Here is an 18,261-nt window from a genome sequence, read left to right as displayed (position 1 = left end):
ATACCGAATTATTTGAGATTTATGATTAGAAATGTATATAATAGTAGTAGATAGAAATAGATTCGCTATGCATTGTTATTTTTTGATCGTCGTGGCACGACCTAGAATAAACATTAATTTGATTAAAATATAAATTACAAAAGGTATATTTTTAATGTTAAATTGGATAAATTGAAGTTGCTCACTTCAAACAAACTATTCCATATACCATGTACCACAAAGTTATGGAAAATAAAACTATTTTGATTTTACACTTAATAAACAAATTATAATTCTTTAAATAAACACGTTTATTATTCATTGTAATAAAAGTACATACAAGGAATATATCCGCCAGTCCAGAACATCTGACTCCATGATGGCTTGCAGCCCTGGTTTCCATATCAGCCGTTTTTTAACCAGACCGCCTCCGCTGAACTTCTGACCTTTGGTCATTTCGACTCGAAAGATTGCCTCGTATCTTAGTATTGTTTATCCGAGCCATCAGCCCTGGCGATACCGCGCGAACCCAGAAGATTCGAAAATCGGGAAACGCTGCACCTGCGGCGATTGAACAAAGGAAAAACCGGTTGCCACGGGGATTGGACAACAACGACACATCGCATCGCGTGTGAAAAGAGTTGGATCAGCACAGTGTTCGATTGATTTTCACCTGGCGCAGTTTGCCACGCCAACATGCAGGAGGCCTACGTCAACATCAACTCCATTCCCACCCACATCTTCACCTGGGGCAGGTGGATCGAGGAGACCATTACCGAGAAGGAGATCGTCATCTGCATAACTGGCAATCCGGGTCTGCCTGGTTTCTACACAGAGTTTGCGGGCACTTTGCAAAAGGAGCTGGGCGATCTTCCCGTTTGGGTGATAGGTAAGAGGCCTTGTCTTTCCCCATCATGGCCCCTCTTGTTATTAGCACACTTGTTTCCCCTCCAGGACACGCTGGCCACGATGATCCGCCAGAGGCCAGCATTCGAGAGGTTCCGCAGCTCAGCGGCAACGAGGAGCTCTTCAATCTGGACGGACAAATCCGGCACAAGATCGCCTTCATCGAGAAGTACGTGCCGAGTGATGTCAAAATCCACTTAATTGGCCACTCCATCGGTGCCTGGATGATCCTGCAGCTGCTGGAGAACGAGCGGATACGGAACCGCATCCAAAAATGCTACATGCTATTTCCCACCGTCGAGCGGATGATGGAGTCGCCGAACGGCTGGGTCTTCACCAAGGTGGCCATGCCCCTGTACTCGGTGTTCGGCTACATCTTCTTCAGCTTCTTCACCTTTCTGCCCGTGTGGCTGCGCCTGATGCTGATACAGATCTACTTCCTTATGTTCTCCATTCCACGGCAATTCCTGGGCACTGCCCTGAAGTACTCCAAGCCCTCGGTGGCCGAGAAGGTGGTGTTCCTGGCCGACGACGAGATGGCCCGCGTTCGCGGCATCCAAAGAGAGATTGTGGAGCAGAATCTGGACATTCTGAAGTTTTACTACGGCACCACCGATGGCTGGGTACCCGTCTCCTATTACGAGCAGCTCAAAAAGGACTTTCCCAAGGTGGACGCCCAGCTGGACACCAAGAAGATCGCCCACGCCTTCGTCCTGCGGCATTCGCAAGCGATGGCGGGAATTGTGCGGGACATGATCCAGCAGCATCGACGCGTATGAGGTCGATGGTTTCCCTAGCCCATATTATCAGCCCTGTCCATTTCCCCAATCCGTTTCCAACAGACTTGGAATCCGGATTAGGTTTGAACAACAATACCCATTAGCAATTCCTCCACTGCCTTCATGTGGCAATTAGTTTGTTTTTATTAGTACCTTTCTGAAGCTCTCGAAGGAAACTCTAAATATAGTCAAAAGTGATTTAACCAGCTTGAGTTGTGGTCGTGCGTTATTTTTCCGGAGATCCTGACCTACTGCGAGAACCCGATTTGGAGCGGCTGCCCGAGCGAGAGCGGGATCCCGACTTTGAGCGACCACGGGAGCCCGATCTATCCGATTCCCCGCCAGATTCGATGCGGTTCTTTGCCCTCTTGCGCTTGGTGGCCCCATCACTGTCACTGCCGGATGCAGAGCCACTGCGGCTCCTGCTGCGCTTGCGGCTTGCATCCCGTTCACTGCCGCTTCCAGAACCACTGCCACTACGGCTGCCACTGCGATTGCGGCTCCTGCTGCGCTTACGGCTGGCACCCCGTTCACTGCCGCTTCCAGAACCACTGCCACTACGGCTGCCACTGCGGCTCCTGCTGCGCTTGCGGCTGGCATCCCGCTCGCTGCCGCTTCCACTGCCACTAGCACTTCTACTGCCACTGCGATTGCGACTCCTGCTTCTGCTTCTACTCCTGCTCTTGCTGCGCTTGCCATCCGATTCGGATTCACTAGTGGAGATCGTCTCCTTGGACAGCACCTTGAGGCGCTGCTTGGCCGAGAGTTTCTCCTTCGGGTCCTTAACCGGCTTGGGCTTCTTGCCCTTCTTCTTCCCCGACTTGCCACTAGCCCTTGGCTCCTCCTCGCTGTCGCTCTCGTACTTCTCCGTTTTGCGCCTCCGTCCGCCGCTGCCCTTCTTGCGCTCCGCCTTGCTCTTCTTCTTCGTGGGACGTTCTCCCTCGCGGCGAGGTCCATCGTTGTCGCTATCGGTGCCGGAGATGTAGTCATCCTTGCGCGCCCGCCCGCCTCCCTTCTTGCGCTCCTTTTCCGGTGCTGAATCTGCGATAATGAGCATGTTCTTGGTCTTCTCCACGTACTCCTGCCGCTTGGCCAGCAACTGGTCCCTGGAGGTCTTGGCCTCTTCTTCGCGCCGCTTGCGCTGCTCGGCAACCTTGACCTTAAAGGCCTCGCGCTCCTCCTCCTGCTTTCGGCGCAGAGAGCGCTCCTCCTCGTCGATGCGCCTGGCACGGCCCACATGGTATTGGGCCTGGGAAAGCAGATCCTGGCAGGTGTTGGCCTCGATTCCGGCCACCTCGATGTTGAAGCGGTTCTTGTCACCGTGGACAGACAGATATTGGAAGTATCTGTGGGAGATTAGAGAAGATATTTCAGTGCACTTTGAAACAGGAAATGTGTTTATGACTGTGGTTGACTTCCACCATACTATCAGTTGTTAATCTAATCCTACCCGAAATTTTCTCAAATTCAAGCTGATTACTTTGCATTAATCTACGATAGAAAGCTGATAAGGTTCAATGGACTTCCCCTTACTCAAATTTAACAATATCTGGTGGTACCTGAGCATAGGGATGAATTAACAAACAATGATTATAGTTCAAACTTACTTTTGAGCCAGCTCTAGTTCGTGAACCGCCTGCAGCACAACTTCAAGCGTGGATTTCTCATCCTTGAGTATGGCCATGGCCAGTCGTGAGAGCACCACGGCTATATTGAAGAGCAGCACAGTGTCCTGGGGAGCGACTCGGCGTGCTTTTAGTAGCACCGCCTTGGCCTCGACCAGCTTGTTGGCTCGCAGATATGCTCTCGCCAGATATTGCATCACTTCGACGTTGTTGTGCTTGTAGAACTTCTTCATGCAGTTCTCGTACATCTGGATGGCGCTGATGTACTGCTTCTGTTCCACATAAACGTGCGCAATGTTCAGCCACACGTCGCAAAAGTCGGCGGTGGCCTCGCGCACCTGGGCGAAGATATCCCGCGCCTCGATCACACATCCCTTATGGGCCAGCACGGCTCCGATTCCATTGGTGGCCCAAATATTGCGGGGATCGTTGCGGAGAACCTGGAAAGCGGAAAAATTAAAATATATTTTATGAGCTTAGTTGAACCAGACCCACCTGCTTGAATATAGCCAGAGCCTTCTCCTGGTGCTTCCTTTCCTTCTCCTTGTCCCTACTCGGCTGATGGAGTGTCTGCAGGGAAAAGTTTCCTAACGCAATCAACGAGTAGGCATCCGTAGACGTGGCCGGATTCTTGAGGATCGTTTCAAAGTTTTTCTGTCCCAAAGCGAACTGCATCTTGGCCAAATGAAGGTTTCCCAGCAACGATCTCGCGTCCGGATTATCGTTGTTTATGTTCAAGGCATCCTTGAAGAAATCGGAGGCCACGAAAATAAGACCCTTATCCCTGGCCATGCAACCTAACCGAAGGTAGCAGTCAATATAGTTGGGATGCTCCTTGAGGATCTCCTTGTACAGCTTGTCGGCCACATCGTAGCTGCTCATTGCCTCGTTCAGGCGGGCCAGGTTGTACTTCATGGTGACCTGAATGGACTCGTAGTACTTTACATCCTTGTCCATTTCAGAGGTAGCGTGCTTCAGGGCCGACTCCAGTGTGTCCTTGGCCATCTTCAGGTTGCCCAGGCGGTAGTGCAGCGAGGCCACGTTGTTCTGAATCTCAGCGGGAATCTCATACTTGGCTTTGTCCCGCAGAATACTAGAGGCAGTTCCGTAGGCACTTAGCGAGGCCTGCAAATCGTTCTGCTCCAGGATCTGGGCCAGTTCTATCCAGGCTTCAATGTCCTCGGGGAATTGTTCGGTGACCTTCTTGAGGTGAGTCTTGGCCATGTCTCGCTTGGTTTGCGAGTTGGAGTGCGCATACAGCGATCCGAGGATCTTCATGGTCTCGTAGTTGCCAGGCTGGATTTTCAGCACCTTCTCGAAGCACTGGGCGGCCTGGAAATAGTTGCAGGCTTAGTGGTTTACAGATTGGCTAAAGGATTTATTGCAACTTACATTTTCTGTGTCCCCCCGATAGATGTACATCTGACCCAGCCCGTAGTGCGGCAGCACAAAGTTCGCTGGCGCAATCTGAGTGGACTGGTAATAGTACTGGAAGGCCTGATCGTAGTCGCTCTGGGCGTGGAAGCTCCTGGCCAGCTGGTAACAGCTCTCGGCTCGCATCGCCTCGTTCTCGGTGTTGTGGAAGGCGTGCAGCGCTAGATGGTGGACCTTCTGATAGTCCTTCTTGAAGAAAAAGTGATTGGCCAGGTGATTGAGCACCATGGGATTGGCATTGTCGATGGTGTAGGCCTTGGAGAGCATCTGGACGCCCAGCTTGTTGGACTCCGGCTCTAGTTGATTGAGCTTGAGCACGGCCAGGCCAATCAAAGCGCCCACACACTGCTGATCCAGCTGGAGGGCGCGTTCGAAGGCCAACTTGGCCTTCTCGGGATTGCCCATCTTGAGGAAACAATGGGCCATGCCAATCCTGACGTTCGCCGGGCAATTTGGATTGGTACGCAAGGCCTTCTTGTAGAAGGCCATGGCTCCGCGGTAATCCTTGCGATTGAAGGCTATGCAGGCCTTGCCCAGCAGCGAGGGAATATTCGAGGGGGACTGGTTGAGCACAAAGTTGAACTGGGCATCCGCCTGGTCCATCTTGTCGCCCTCCAGCAGACAGAAGTAGGCTCTGCCCAGCAGATGGCTCTGGTCGTACATGATGATCTTGTCGGCACTGGTGTACAGGTTGGTGGCCTTCATGAAGAGCTCGCGCTTCTTGTCCTTGGACTTCTCGCGGTACGCCTCCTGGACATAGTGGGCGGCGAGCATGTCCAGGGCGCGCATGAGGTCCTTGTCCGAGTCGCGGTAATCTCTGGTGGCGTCATCGCTGCGCGACTCCTCCAGCAGCGTGACAAAGTCCTCGGTCTTCTTTTGCTTGTAGTACGCCAGCTGGAAAATATAAAAAAAAAGGTGTACATTGTACATACATGGCCATGTGGATCATCTTGATTTTTAGTTGGCCTTTCAACTTACCGCCACATTGACCCACACATGCAGGGGCGCCCGCTCCTGCTTCAGAATGCTCAGCACCTCCGGGCAGTCGGGCAGCTGATCCGGGTCTACTTCGATCACCTAAGTTGGGGGAAAAAACGATGGTAATAAGGCATCAAAAACTGGGTTTCCAATGCGATCCCCGAAAGCAAAGCTTACCTCATCGGTGTCCTGCAAGGGAATCTCTATGCAGTTGGACATGGTTGCGTTCGTGGTGGCCTTGAGCCAACAGCCTGAGCGGAGAAAAACGGTTTACTGGCCCCTAAACTCTTAAAAATTTGCGAAAATCAGCACAAACTAGCAAGAAACTATCTTTTCTCCATTCCGGTACGCTTGCTAGAGGTGGCAGAAGAGTCGATTACTGACAGCGATACTTACCTGCTATCGGGTTTCGATACCGCTGCTTGCCTGTACCAGAGATGTCGACTCATCCCTTTTCAAGCCAGATGTCTTGCATTTGTTATTACTCCTTTACATATTTCCCTAAAGAAGTAGTTGATATCAAATCAATATTCATTTAATCAGAAACAGTACCTCAGAAACCTTCACCTCTTGTGATCTGCATTTACTCATTTTACTCTTTGATCTGTTTAATACATTTAGCTATTCTTGGCTACAACCAATTGCTCGGCCCTGATACACTGGAAGGGTTGGCAACTCTGGCAGTTGCAGACAATAGAAATGTATAGATAGAAAATGATGTTGTCAAAACCCCCTGAAAGATAGTGAAATTCGGCTTAGTCTTAAATTTAGATCACGCGGCGGACAAGTGAGATGTGCTAGCCGATAAGATAAGATGCTGGCCCTGGGCAGAACGGCCTCCTTGGGCGCCCTTTCCGCCCGCCCCCTCGCCATATGCCACCTGGCCACGCGAACGAAAACAAAAACAAACGAACACAAACAGGGGCAGCAAACAGATGTTTGTCTCCTGTTACGCAATCCCAACAAATTGGCGCAAAATTCAATGACGCCGCTGGTCAGAGCAGCGCCGGCAGCTGTGGGCACAGGAATAGCAACACATTCACACTCGCAGCAGACGAGCAGACGCCTCCACATCTCGTCAGCGGATAAGTCAAGGTATTCGGCCAGCACCATCATGACCTCCTACCACAAGGAGCTGCTCCTCAAGGACTACGACATAGTGGGCTTCGATCTGGACGGCACCCTGCTGCGCTACAATCTCCGCGAGATGTCTGCGCTGATCTATGGGGTGCTCAAGCAGTTCCTAGTGGAACAAAGGGGCTACGACAAGGAGCTACTGGCTCAACCACTCAATCTGGACTTCCTGCAGAAGGGCCTGTTCCTCGACGGGCCGCGTGGCAATGTCCTGAAGCTGAGCAACGAGGCCCAGATCCTGCGAGCCACCCATGGTACTCGCCTCCTGAGCGACACGGAAATCCAGGCCATCTATGGACAAGATCGGAAATGGGATATCACCACCGCCTTCTACAGGGATCCCCTGTCCACCTGGAACGGCGAGGCGTCTACGCAAATGCGTTCGCTTCTCGATTACTTCGATATGCCCAGTGCCTTGGTCTTTGCCCAGGCAGTAGATCTGGTGGATAGGTCGGATAGGAAGCCAAAAGCGGGGGAGGAGTACCAGGTGTGGCAGGATGTGCAGGCGGGCCTGATGAACATCTATAGTCGGGAGCACTTTGGCAACGACAAGAGTCTGTATTTCAAAAGCATGCGAGCGGAACCTGAAAGGTTTGTGCTCCAAACGGACGCCAGCGTGATGAAATGGCTGGGGGAGCTGCGGAAATCGGGCAAGAAACTATTCCTGCTCACCGGCTCCAATGTGGACTTTGCAAATTTGACGGCCACCCAAGCGCTGGGCAAGGATTGGCGCAAACACTTTGAGTTCGTGGTGACGTACGCCAAGAAACCGGGTTTCTTTACCCTACAGCGGCCTTTCATGCAGGTGGATGTGGAGCAACTGGCGGAGCTGCCGCAGGAGGCGGAGGAAATAAGGTCGGGCGAGGTCTACTCCCAGGGCAACTGGCACCAGTTGCACGCTGCCATGGCCAAGATGCTCCAGAAGGAACCATCCGAAGCCAAGGCACTGTACTTCGGTGACAACATTGTGCAGGATGTTTACACGCCGGTCAAGCACCGCGACTTCGATGCCGTGGCCATAGCGGAGGAGCTGCTCCTGGAGGACGGTAAGTATCCGTATGCCGCCGAGTTGGACTCCCAGCTGTGGGGCTCTTACTTCGCTCTGGACAGCACTCCCACCCTCTGGGCCAGCTTCATCAGCAGCTACGCCCAGTTGTGCGTGCCCTCGGTGGAGCAAGTGGCGCAGACCTCTCCAGACCAGCGGATCATCTGCTCCAATCCGTATGGCTTCAGTCCGCGGCTGCCTAAAGAGCTGGAGACCGTGCAGCTGAAGAGCTGCTGGCGGGGATGAGGGTGGCTGACCTGCTATCTTCCTCCTGCAGACAATAAACGACCTGCGATCCCGGGACGCAGTTAATCCGATAACGCTTCTTTCAGCTGGAACCTCTTCAAAATTCTTACGTACAAACAATTGCATTTGATAATAGCAATAAACAACGCGAACTTCTGAAATATTCAATTAGCACATACAGTGCATGCCATAGCTATAAGGTTTTTCAAAATTCACTAAGATCAATTGTTTTCAGGGATTATTTGAATATACAAAGAGTCCATAACTAATTAAATTGTTAACGCTATACATGATTCATCAATTCTAAGTATATGGACTATTTTATTAAAATCCTTATCTTATTTCGGTTTAAGACTCCCGAGGTCTTATTCCAAAGTCCAAAGCAAGGACCGATAAAAGTACGTGCACAAATATTGGAAATGTAAACTGCAATTGTTAAGACATTAAATATTTTAGTAACCGAAAGTTTTAATATATTTTAGCCCAATTTATAGTATAAGCTAACATTCGATAGCACGATAAGCTACTAATTTTCCAAACACACACGTTTTATAATGATGCCATGTCTCTATTTAAATGCCTTTTCGAGTATATAGTTAAGGATTGACACGTTGTGAAACTGAATCGCTAATTTAATTCACAGTGTACAAAGTATTGCATGTGTACCAGACAAACTAAAAGCAAATAAAACGCGGTTGTGCATCATCATAACAAATGCTTTTTATAAACAATTGATGCAATTCTGGAAAATTTAACAATTGAGTTTTCCAGGAATAGAAAGCAAAGTGTGATTTGCTCTTCCACATAAGATGAGGTGTTCCAAATCAAGTTCAATTGAAAATTCAACTAAAAATTAGTTTTAATTGAAGAGACTTTGTGACTGAGCTTGTGACATGGGTTGTGCCTATAAGTACGTACGTGGGAATACTACGCGATCGAGAAAATAGAAAATTTACACTTAAGTGGGAGACGGAAATAGGCAATAAATAGCTGGGATGACAATGAGCGTGGGGATTAGAGGACCCGCTCCACGGCCAGGGCGATTCCCATGCCGCCACCGATGCAGAGCGATGCAATGCCTCGACTTCCTCCAGTGCGCTCCAGGGCGTAGAGCAGAGTGACCAGGACACGGGCACCTGAAGCGCCAATCGGATGACCCAGGGCAATGGCACCGCCATTGACATTCACCTTACTGGCGTCCAGCTGCAGGTCCTGCAGGACAGCCAGGGATTGGGCGGCGAAGGCTTCGTTGAGCTCGTACAGATCCACTTCCTCGCGCTTCCAGTTGATCTTCGTTAGCTAAGGGATGAGAGATCTTAGTAAATGCAGATTAATTGAATTTCTCCATGAATACCAGGGCTTCCACTGCGGTGACTGGCCCCAGACCCATCACCTTGGGCTCAATGCCACTCTGCGTCCAGCCCACAATCTTGGCCAGCGGTTTCAGGCCCTTCTTGGCCACCTCCTCGCCAGACATTAGCAGCACGGCAGCAGCGGAATCGTTGACGCCAGAGGCATTGCCAGCGGTTATGGAACCGCCCTAAATAAACAGGAGAAAGTGGGTTAGCTATTGTTGTGTTTATCTTTGCGTCTTCTTATGAAACCCACCTCTTTGAAGGCTGCCCGCAGCTTCTGTATGCCCTCAACGGTGCTGCCCGCCTTGATGTACTCATCCTTGCTGAAGATCTGCGTGCCCTTGCGATCCTTGACCTCCACGGGCACAATCTCCTTGTCGAAGTACCCACTTTTCTGGGCCAACTCCGCCCGATTTTGAGACAGCACAGCATAGGCGTCCTGGGCCTCGCGACTAATTTGGTATTTCTCTGCCAGGTTCTCGGCGGTGATGCCCATGTGTATGTTCTCCATGGCGTCAGTGAGGCCGTCGTGGATCATCGAGTCCACCAAGGTGCCGGGGCCCATTTTGACGCCCTGTCGTAGGTGCATGACGTGCGGAGCGAGGGACATGCTCTCCTGGCCACCGGCCACCACGATCTGTGCGTCTCCCGAGCGGATGGCCTGGTAGCCCAGGGTCACAGTTCTGGAAAGGATTGCAAGCGGCATAAGTAGGTGAACATCTCTATGGGACGCGGGCAAACACACTTCAAGCCGGAGCCACAGAGCATATTGATGCCGTAGGCGGGCACCTGGATGGGCAGACCCGCCTTGAGGGACGCCTGTCGAGCGGGATTTTGACCCTGACCGGCGGTTAGTGCCTGACAAAGGAATTTACATAACAAAAAGAATGGTGAAACGAGCGTAAACAAATAGAAATCGCGATCCTACCTGGCCCAAGATCACCTCGCTGACCTGCTGGCCCTCCACGTTAGCCCGCCGGAGGACCTCCTGGATCACCACGCTGCCCAGATCGGAGGCCTTCAGTTTGGAAAGCGTCCCATTAAAGCTACCTGTTGATTTTTAAATTGGACAAACAGAAAGAGAAAGTTTTCCAATTGGAAGTTGCATTTCATGTGTGGATCGGGTGGTTTGGATGGGGCTTTACCTATGGGCGTGCGGGCGGCGGAGACGATGAACACGTCAGACATTCTGGCAAGGCGACGGACAGGTGTTTACGACTTGGCTAATGGGCAGCGAAAAAGATTCTAATTTTCGAAAAATTGGCTGGCGAAAGTGTGACCAGGTTGCGCCAGAACACATTCGTGGCCCATTATTTCGGTATATACTGAAATGTATGGTCTCACCAAAAAATGCGGTTGGTGGCGCGGCTAAGTTAGCGAGGACACCCTCCCTCTCGGTATATTTGGTATAACAAGTATTTTTCTTGGAGCCGGACGGTATTATCCGTTAACTATTCCGCGGTCACACTGCAGTACACAGAAAATTTACATTTTTGTTGAGAAAATTAGGGAATTAAACGCACAAAAGGCGAGTTAAAGAGGCCCAAAACGCGCAGCGCGATTATCAATCGCCCCGAGGACCAACAGGCAGTGCAGAAGGAGACCGCGGAGCAGGGACAGCCAGCACAAGGGCCAACGAAAGCAACAGCCCTCCGCCGCCGCCGCCCAAAAAGAGAGGAGAAAAAAACGACTGAGGACTGCCAACCAGCCACAAGAAGAAGCACCCCCGCAATCGGCAATCTCCAGAGCCCAAGGAATCCTACAGCCTAGAGCACCATGCAGGCGATCAAGTGCGTCGTCGTGGGCGACGGAGCCGTGGGAAAGACCTGCCTGCTGATCAGCTACACGACCAATGCCTTTCCCGGCGAGTACATACCCACCGTTTTCGACAACTACTCGGCCAATGTGATGGTGGACGCCAAGCCCATCAATCTGGGCCTCTGGGATACGGCTGGGCAGGAGGATTACGACAGGCTGAGGCCTCTGTCCTATCCCCAGACCGATGTCTTCCTCATCTGCTTCTCGCTGGTGAATCCGGCCTCGTTCGAGAACGTGCGGGCCAAATGGTATCCGGAGGTGCGTCACCACTGCCCCAGCACACCCATCATCCTGGTGGGCACCAAACTGGACTTGCGCGACGACAAGAACACAATCGAGAAGCTGCGCGACAAGAAGCTGGCGCCCATCACCTATCCGCAGGGACTGGCCATGGCCAAGGAGATCGGGGCGGTAAAGTATCTGGAGTGCTCGGCCCTGACGCAGAAGGGCCTGAAGACCGTCTTCGACGAGGCCATCCGGTCCGTTCTGTGCCCCGTGCTGCAGCCCAAGTCCAAGCGCAAGTGCGCCCTGCTCTAAAAGAGTTGTTAGAGAGCCGGAGTTCCCCGCCAACCCTCGATGGACTCCGTTTAAACGTAATATTATTAACTATAAAAGAGAACATTATGTAACCTAAGCGTTGGCCAGGCTAAATGGCTGATCCGTAGTTTCTTTGTTACAACTTTGCCACTAATTTCCGCTGCTACAAGGGGCACTTGCCTGCCCCCGTTCAAACTCTTGCTTTCGTTTCGTTCCGAGTTCGTTTCGTGTGTTCTGTAATTCATAATCCAATTCTGTTTACCCGTGCATTAATTTCAACTAAAAGTTACAAGCGAGATGTTTCTAGATAAAATGGAGAACTATAAACTCTAACTGTATTTTGTATTATTTAATAACTTTTGTAATTAAAATTAATGTTGTAAAACTGAGGTAAAACCAAAAACAAAAAACATAAAACAAGCGAAAACCTAAAAAAAATGTGAGACGTGGACGAGAATAGCCGCATAAAGAGCATAAAGCATAGATGACGCCTGTTGATCGAAGGTCCTCCAGCCAGGATCGGAATATTGAGTCAGTAAAGTAAACGTTCCATTGCAATTACACTTACATTATTACATACTTGTATTTAGATGTTGTTGGATATCGAAGCGACGTCGCGGGCAGGTAACAACTTTTTAAACTTTTGCTAGATCCAGGAACTATCAATATATATATATACATGTATGTATAAGATGAAAAGTCCTTCGTATACTATGTACTGAAATTAAAGGCATCAAACTGAGCAACTTTGAATACTTTGTATTTTAAAACAACAGATATTCAAGAAAACCAACAGCAACAAAACAAGAACGAAACCAAGATAATTATATAAATGTGTCTATTTCAATGGAAATCAATAAAGCATAAATAAAAGGACTCGATTTGTTTACTGGAGATATTTTCCAAGCTCGGGTCAGTGGACTTTAAGTATTTGTTTGGGATGTATACGATACTCCAGCTTGAAATGATGGCTAAAACTTGATTTATGACCTAAGACTATCGTAGAAATTATGCAAAATTAGGCAGAATTATGAATGGAAAAGAGCGTAGAACTAGTTTCAGCTGGGCATATTCTTGAAGAGTCTGGTTATCTCAGCTTGCACTGGGTTCCGCTCTGTTCTTCTCCAAGATCTGAGCAATACGATACGAACAATCTTACATTCTAACGTTTATGCAGGCTGGAAATCGCTTATCAAACTTTAATTGCCAATGGCTGACATCACGAGAGCCCACTGTACCCAAAAACGGAGACGGACTTATCAGCGCCCGAAAAAGAATTATTTGCTTATCTCGGCGAAAGTCGAGAACCAAAAATAATCTAAATCAGCTTGAAACAAAGTAACCGATTCTCATAGCCCCTCTGATCATGTCTGGTTTTACACAGAAACAATTTAGGATATCTGGAAAAGTGTTAGATGGGAAAAGCTATTATATTTTTTCATTCTTTTCTTTTTGTACATATTTTATTTTATTTCATATCTTATTTTTGTAAATAGCAATTAGTTCTTGTTCATAAATTTCGGTGCAACTAATCAGAATAGTTAGTTAGTTAGCATTGGTAGAAAATATCATAATATATTTCCTATTTTTTGTATTAATAAAAGCATTTTATTGAACACATTTAAACTAAATTCAATCGGAAAGTATTAGTTTGAAATTAAGTCTTGCATCCCATCATGTTTAAAACAAATATTTTAGAGAGTACAGGAAAATAATTGTTGATACATCTGGAATGCACAATAACGACTCTGACTTTTCGCCCAGTGTACTCCCTCCCCTTCAGTTTCTGTGTGTGTGTTATTTGGAATGTTCTCGCAGCTGGAAATAAACCGGGCTACAGCGAAAATCATTTATGTTTATATGTTACACAGGCAAATGCGGCGTATCTGAGATTCGGGGCAAAGAGGAGGGGTCAAGTTGCGGCATGTGTGAGCGGATGGGGCGTTCGTTCCGGTGACGTGGCCATTGATGCTTCGAGCTGACGTGGACGCCTTTCAATTAAACAAATCACCTCAAATCAATTAGCTGTGGTGGTGCCAAATATATGGCCCCTTCATTCGAGTCGGTTTATAATGCACTTTCAATGGTCTTAAGAACTAGGCAAGTTTTACAAGTTATTTGGCATGCGAAGTGGGAGATTCATAGGATCAATCTTAATCTCAGGGATGCTGGGTATTTGGTTAGTGGCCCTAGGACTCTCTAGAACTCGTCGTGGCGGGCCAAAGCCTCGCCGAAATCGGTGGCCTGGGAGCCCACGAAAACGTCGTATTTGTCCAATACTTCCTCCTTGGTCAACTTCTCGTCGTGATCCGCATCGGCCTCGAATAGCAGATGCTTGGCCTCCGCCTCCGAATGATCAAAGTCGTTGGGAGCAATCCACTGCCTCACCTCCTCCTCGTTCAAGTAGCCATCTTTGTCCAGGTCGCGGTGCTCGGAGAACGACTCCCTCTCGTTGGCCACCCACTCGGGCTCCACGTCCTCGTCGCCCGCCGACCGGTACATGTCACCAATGTACTCGTCCACCGAGATCTTGCCATCGTTGTCCTTGTCCAAGTCGGAGAAGGTCTCCTGCAGCACCACGGCCTTCATGCTGGGGTGCTCCTCGGGATGCAGGAAGGCAGTGAACTCCTCCCTGGTGAGATTGTCGTCCAGATCCTTGTCGGCCGCCGCCCAGCGGTTGCGATCGCGCTTCAACAGGCTCTTGTAGCTGATTCCTGCGAAGAGAACAAGGGATGGGAATCAAAATGAGGAATTTACTTGGGAACAAAGTGATACACATGATAGAGGGTTAATCAATCTCAGTTTAAAGTCGTTTCTTATAGTTTAAAACCAGGAAGTACCACGTTTTTTTTTACTGATATGGTAAGATCTATTATAGGTACTCACCATTTTCCTCCTGTTCCCTCTCCTCGCTGCTCAAATCGTCCATGAAACCATACACCGTCTTCCTGTAGGAATCCCAGCTGATGGTGTTGTTGTTCTCCGGATTGTGCTGCCTCCACAGGCGACCCACGTCTTCCTCGATGTAGCGCCTCTGGGTGTAGGCGATCCAGTTCTTCAGCTCCGGCAGCGTGACGAGCCCGTCCTTGTCCTCATCGATGCGATCGACAATCAGGCCCAACCTCCGCCTGCTCTCCTCCGGAGTCAGGGTGTCAAACTTCTTGGACTCGTCAGGACCCAGGAAAGCCTCGTGGTCGAACTGGGCGTTGTGCTCGCCCCCGTCGAAGTGCTTGGCGTGCAGGGAGTCGTGCTCGAGGGGATTGTAGGGCGGCACCTCTTCCGGAATGCTGGAGGCACTTGCTCCACTTATCGCCGCCGCCGTCGCCGTCAGCGCAACAACAAGTAGCAGCATCTGAGTTCCGGTTCTTGCCATTTTCCGCTGGCGTCCGTTCGGTTCGAAATCCAAACTGAGAATAGTTCGTGGGAGATTGAGATTCAGATTCGAACAAAACAAAAACTCTCGGGTTGCTCTGGCAGTGTTGGAAAACGTAGGGGGACCAGTGATGACAAGGTGGCGGGAGAAAGAATTTCAAATCGTTTCGCTATGTAAATTAACATGATCTGCATGATACACAAAATAAAAAATTTTATTGAATAGTTTACTAAATTAATAAAGATAGAATATAAAAAAATTGAGAATATTAAGCCGTATATGTATAAATTTCAAAACAATTTAGGCTATTGTCCAAGCCAAGAAACCCCACTTACCAATTATAAATATATGAGAGCAATGTGTGTACTTCCTTGGTTTTTGATTGCATTTATTTAAAGTCCTTTCTGTAAAGCTATTTAAATGTACAAATAAATATGTGCAAACTGAAGCGATGGGCTAGCTACAATATATTACTTATCTCTATTTACATTCGTGTAGGTGCTGCCGGGAGGCCTCGGAACTGGGTGCTTTAGGCAATTATTTGGGTGGCTCAGCGCCATCCTGCCCCAGCGAACTGAAGTCTCCCGTGTTGCAGGAGATGCTGGGGATATCGAAATTCGAGAAGCCCCTATAGTTGGCCACCTCGGGCTTCAAAGGGGATGGAAGGAGGACAGCTGTCCCGGGCACTTCGCTGTCTATCAGACTATCCGTGGTGCTGTCCAGCAGACTGGTCTCCGGCAGAGCAGAAGGCGGCTGATTAACTGGCCCTTTTTGTGCCAATGGGTCGAATTCATCGAGATTCAGCTTGGAATCATCCGCCGTGCTGTTTTCGCCACTCTGATCCGACAAATCAAAGTCGTAGTTGATGTTGGTCAGGCCTCCGTGAAACTCCGAGCCCAGCATGAGCACATCGGAGGAGGAGGGCTCCTCCAAAAGAGAAACGGAATCAAAAGCGGTGTAGTTGAAGATTGGAGATGCAAAGAGGTTGTCGGCTGGCTGAATATTCTGCTGCAGCGGTGACAAACGACCCATTGAAACCATACTCGTGTCCTTCAAGGATAATCCAGCGTCTTCGGGGGCTATTGAAGGCTTTGCCAGGCCACCAACTGCAGTCAGTGACTGGGAGGTCAATGTACCGCCGCCGCCGCTCAGCACATTCGCCTGATAATGACCGGCCTCGCTTTCGTTAAGGAGGTGAGCCCGGGCCTGGCCAATCAGAAAGGCGGGTGTTTTGATGGGCAGCAGGTTGAGTGGTGCCTTGGCAATCACTGTGTCCACTCGTTCGGTTACCTCTCTTTGAAAATCAATTAGCTCCATTTCAAAAGATGTAATTCTGGAGCTGATAAGCGCGTTTCTCTTCTGCAGCTCCTCCATCCGCTTCATGTTCTCGGATATCAGGTGAAGACTCTCGCAGGCCAACAGGGCGCTTTCCCAGGGCGTACTGTAGGCCTGTTGACCGGACATCAAAGCTTCGAACTCCTCGCTACTGATGCCCAGACTCTCGCCATTAAGATTCTCAATGAAGGCAATGGCCGAGCAGAGGTTGGTGAAGTAGTAGCCGCTCTCGCCGCTCATCACCCGCGCAGCATTTGTGAAGCGAGTAACAAAATTGATGTTGCTGTGGAGTCGCACAGGATTGGCCTTAAGCACAACGAATATCAGGGCGGGCAGGAAGTCATCCGCACTCGCAGGTCCACCAGTGGCCCGCTTCAGGAGCTCGAAGATGTGCCTGCAGCAGCGCCAAGTGCACTGCAGTTTCTCCTGCGGCGAGTAATACGAATCGATGCCCACCAACTCGGAGATGGCATTGTACACCAGATCCCTCGCCTCCGAGTTGACCTCATCGATGCTGCAGTCCAGATGCTTGGCTGTAATCCAGCTCAGCTTGCGAATGCGCTTCTGAACCTTCACATCGCTGTCTTCATCGGTTGTGAAATAGGGACTAAAGAGGAATCTGGAAGAAGGGAGAGTTTCCCGGGACTTAGAGATAAGTACTCCACTGATATCTGACTTCTGGATGACTCACTTGTGGTTCTGCGTCATCACCACTTTCTCGAAGAAGTCGATGGCACTGTCGCGATCCTCGTTGGTGGCTATCTCGAAGCTGGGATCGTTGTGCACGGTGTCCGAGACCTTGGTGTAGGCATTTTGCACTAAATCCGATAGTTCGTTGATGTTTTTGCCGCCATTTCCGTTCATATACTTGCGTATTTCGGTGTCTAATCGCTGGATTTCCAGCTTCAGTTTGCGCTTGCCATCGTCGGGTATGCGTAGCTGGCGCAACTGCAGCAGGAACTGATCCTCTGTGGGATCGGGCACATGACCCCGCTGCTGGGTAACTAAGAAGTACAAAATGATAAGCTTTTTGAGGTGGTATGACTATAGAGTACTACTTTTTTGGGCTCCAGCTTGTAGGGTCTTCTGCAGGACAGCGGTGAACTTTTTCTTTTGGAGCGTTCCCGAGAGATCCTCTTTCCTGACCTGCTGCTGCTCCGTTTTCCCATGATTATGTCCATGTTGCGGGGATCTTCGATCCAAGGAAGCACTAGAGGGTCCCGGGCCCGTTTCGCCTGCCTTCTCTGTAAAGTACCACTTCATGACTGACTGCTCTTTGGTGTTATGGATATGTACAGTCCGCCTAGGGGACTTACGCTTCAGTTTCCGCTGCTTATCGTGGAACTTCTCGCGGTAGCACTTTGAACACAGGCCATCGTTCTGGGGAGTCCCGTAGAATCCGCAGCCCATCCGGCACTTCAGGTCCTGCTGCCCCAGGCGCAAGGAAGGAGGTCGCGCCGCCGTCGACATCTCGGGTGTTCGGTTATGGAGTGATGGCCTCTTATCTCCGGGAACGCCTTTGTTTTCGGGGGTCGCTTATTCGCTGACCGGTATAAAAATTAGTTCATCAGCAAAAAACAAATAGTACATATTTTCTAGTTCCAGGAAATAAAGATCCTTCCCAATTTGATCTTCAATTTTACGAAATTTTACAAAATTTTTGGTAAATTGGAGATAAATAATACGCAGCAGACAGCGTTGCCAGATAGTTACTTAG

The 18,261-nt window shown here is 49.6% G+C and overlaps 7 protein-coding genes across 7 annotated transcripts; 3 read left to right on the top strand and 4 right to left on the bottom strand.

The window, feature by feature from the left end:
- Positions 1 to 387: 387 nt before the first annotated feature.
- Positions 388 to 1,876, top strand: sturkopf (lipid droplet associated hydrolase sturkopf). Its single transcript, XM_017078956.4, has 2 exons — positions 388 to 868; positions 934 to 1,876. The coding sequence occupies exons 1-2, from the start codon at positions 676 to 678 to the stop codon at positions 1,662 to 1,664; spliced, it is 924 nt and encodes a 307-aa protein (XP_016934445.2). The 5' UTR covers positions 388 to 675; the 3' UTR covers positions 1,665 to 1,876.
- Ctr9 (RNA polymerase-associated protein Ctr9) lies at positions 1,772 to 6,074 on the bottom strand. Its single transcript, XM_017078955.4, has 6 exons — positions 5,879 to 6,074; positions 5,702 to 5,800; positions 4,682 to 5,617; positions 3,785 to 4,621; positions 3,272 to 3,729; positions 1,772 to 3,010 (listed from the first exon to the last, which is right to left on the bottom strand). The coding sequence occupies exons 1-6, from the start codon at positions 5,918 to 5,920 to the stop codon at positions 1,891 to 1,893; spliced, it is 3,492 nt and encodes a 1,163-aa protein (XP_016934444.3). The 5' UTR covers positions 5,921 to 6,074; the 3' UTR covers positions 1,772 to 1,890.
- Positions 6,075 to 6,382: 308 nt separating this feature from the next.
- Nt5a (5' nucleotidase A) lies at positions 6,383 to 8,841 on the top strand. The gene has a single exon (XM_017079109.4). It carries the CDS (start codon positions 6,516 to 6,518, stop codon positions 8,124 to 8,126), a length of 1,611 nt encoding a protein of 536 aa, XP_016934598.2. The 5' UTR covers positions 6,383 to 6,515; the 3' UTR covers positions 8,127 to 8,841.
- Positions 8,842 to 8,967: 126 nt separating this feature from the next.
- Positions 8,968 to 10,781, bottom strand: Acat2 (Acetyl-CoA acetyltransferase 2). The gene is made up of 6 exons (XM_017079110.4): positions 10,627 to 10,781; positions 10,410 to 10,531; positions 10,227 to 10,339; positions 9,735 to 10,164; positions 9,481 to 9,666; positions 8,968 to 9,425 (listed from the first exon to the last, which is right to left on the bottom strand). Exons 1-6 carry the CDS (start codon positions 10,667 to 10,669, stop codon positions 9,141 to 9,143), a joined length of 1,179 nt encoding a protein of 392 aa, XP_016934599.2. The 5' UTR covers positions 10,670 to 10,781; the 3' UTR covers positions 8,968 to 9,140.
- A 142-nt stretch (positions 10,782 to 10,923) lies between these two features.
- On the top strand, positions 10,924 to 12,712 carry Rac1 (ras-related protein Rac1). Its single transcript, XM_017077729.4, has one exon. The coding sequence runs from the start codon at positions 11,258 to 11,260 to the stop codon at positions 11,834 to 11,836; it is 579 nt and encodes a 192-aa protein (XP_016933218.1). The 5' UTR covers positions 10,924 to 11,257; the 3' UTR covers positions 11,837 to 12,712.
- Positions 12,713 to 13,857: 1,145 nt separating this feature from the next.
- On the bottom strand, positions 13,858 to 15,264 carry scf (Calumenin scf). The gene is made up of 2 exons (XM_017077764.4): positions 14,723 to 15,264; positions 13,858 to 14,550 (listed from the first exon to the last, which is right to left on the bottom strand). Exons 1-2 carry the CDS (start codon positions 15,207 to 15,209, stop codon positions 14,036 to 14,038), a joined length of 1,002 nt encoding a protein of 333 aa, XP_016933253.2. The 5' UTR covers positions 15,210 to 15,264; the 3' UTR covers positions 13,858 to 14,035.
- Positions 15,265 to 15,580: 316 nt separating this feature from the next.
- Rabex-5 (Rabaptin-5-associated exchange factor for Rab5) lies at positions 15,581 to 18,234 on the bottom strand. The gene is made up of 4 exons (XM_017077734.4): positions 17,861 to 18,234; positions 17,603 to 17,788; positions 17,236 to 17,548; positions 15,581 to 17,163 (listed from the first exon to the last, which is right to left on the bottom strand). Exons 1-4 carry the CDS (start codon positions 18,012 to 18,014, stop codon positions 15,747 to 15,749), a joined length of 2,070 nt encoding a protein of 689 aa, XP_016933223.2. The 5' UTR covers positions 18,015 to 18,234; the 3' UTR covers positions 15,581 to 15,746.
- Between the last annotated feature and the right edge of the window lie 27 nt (positions 18,235 to 18,261).

The sequence above is a fragment of the Drosophila suzukii genome, chromosome 3, assembly GCF_043229965.1.
Source record: "Drosophila suzukii chromosome 3, CBGP_Dsuzu_IsoJpt1.0, whole genome shotgun sequence".
NCBI classification, from domain to species: domain Eukaryota; kingdom Metazoa; phylum Arthropoda; class Insecta; order Diptera; family Drosophilidae; genus Drosophila; species Drosophila suzukii.
Note: the sequence above shows the minus strand (reverse complement) of the source record. Positions and strands in the feature narration are given on the sequence as shown.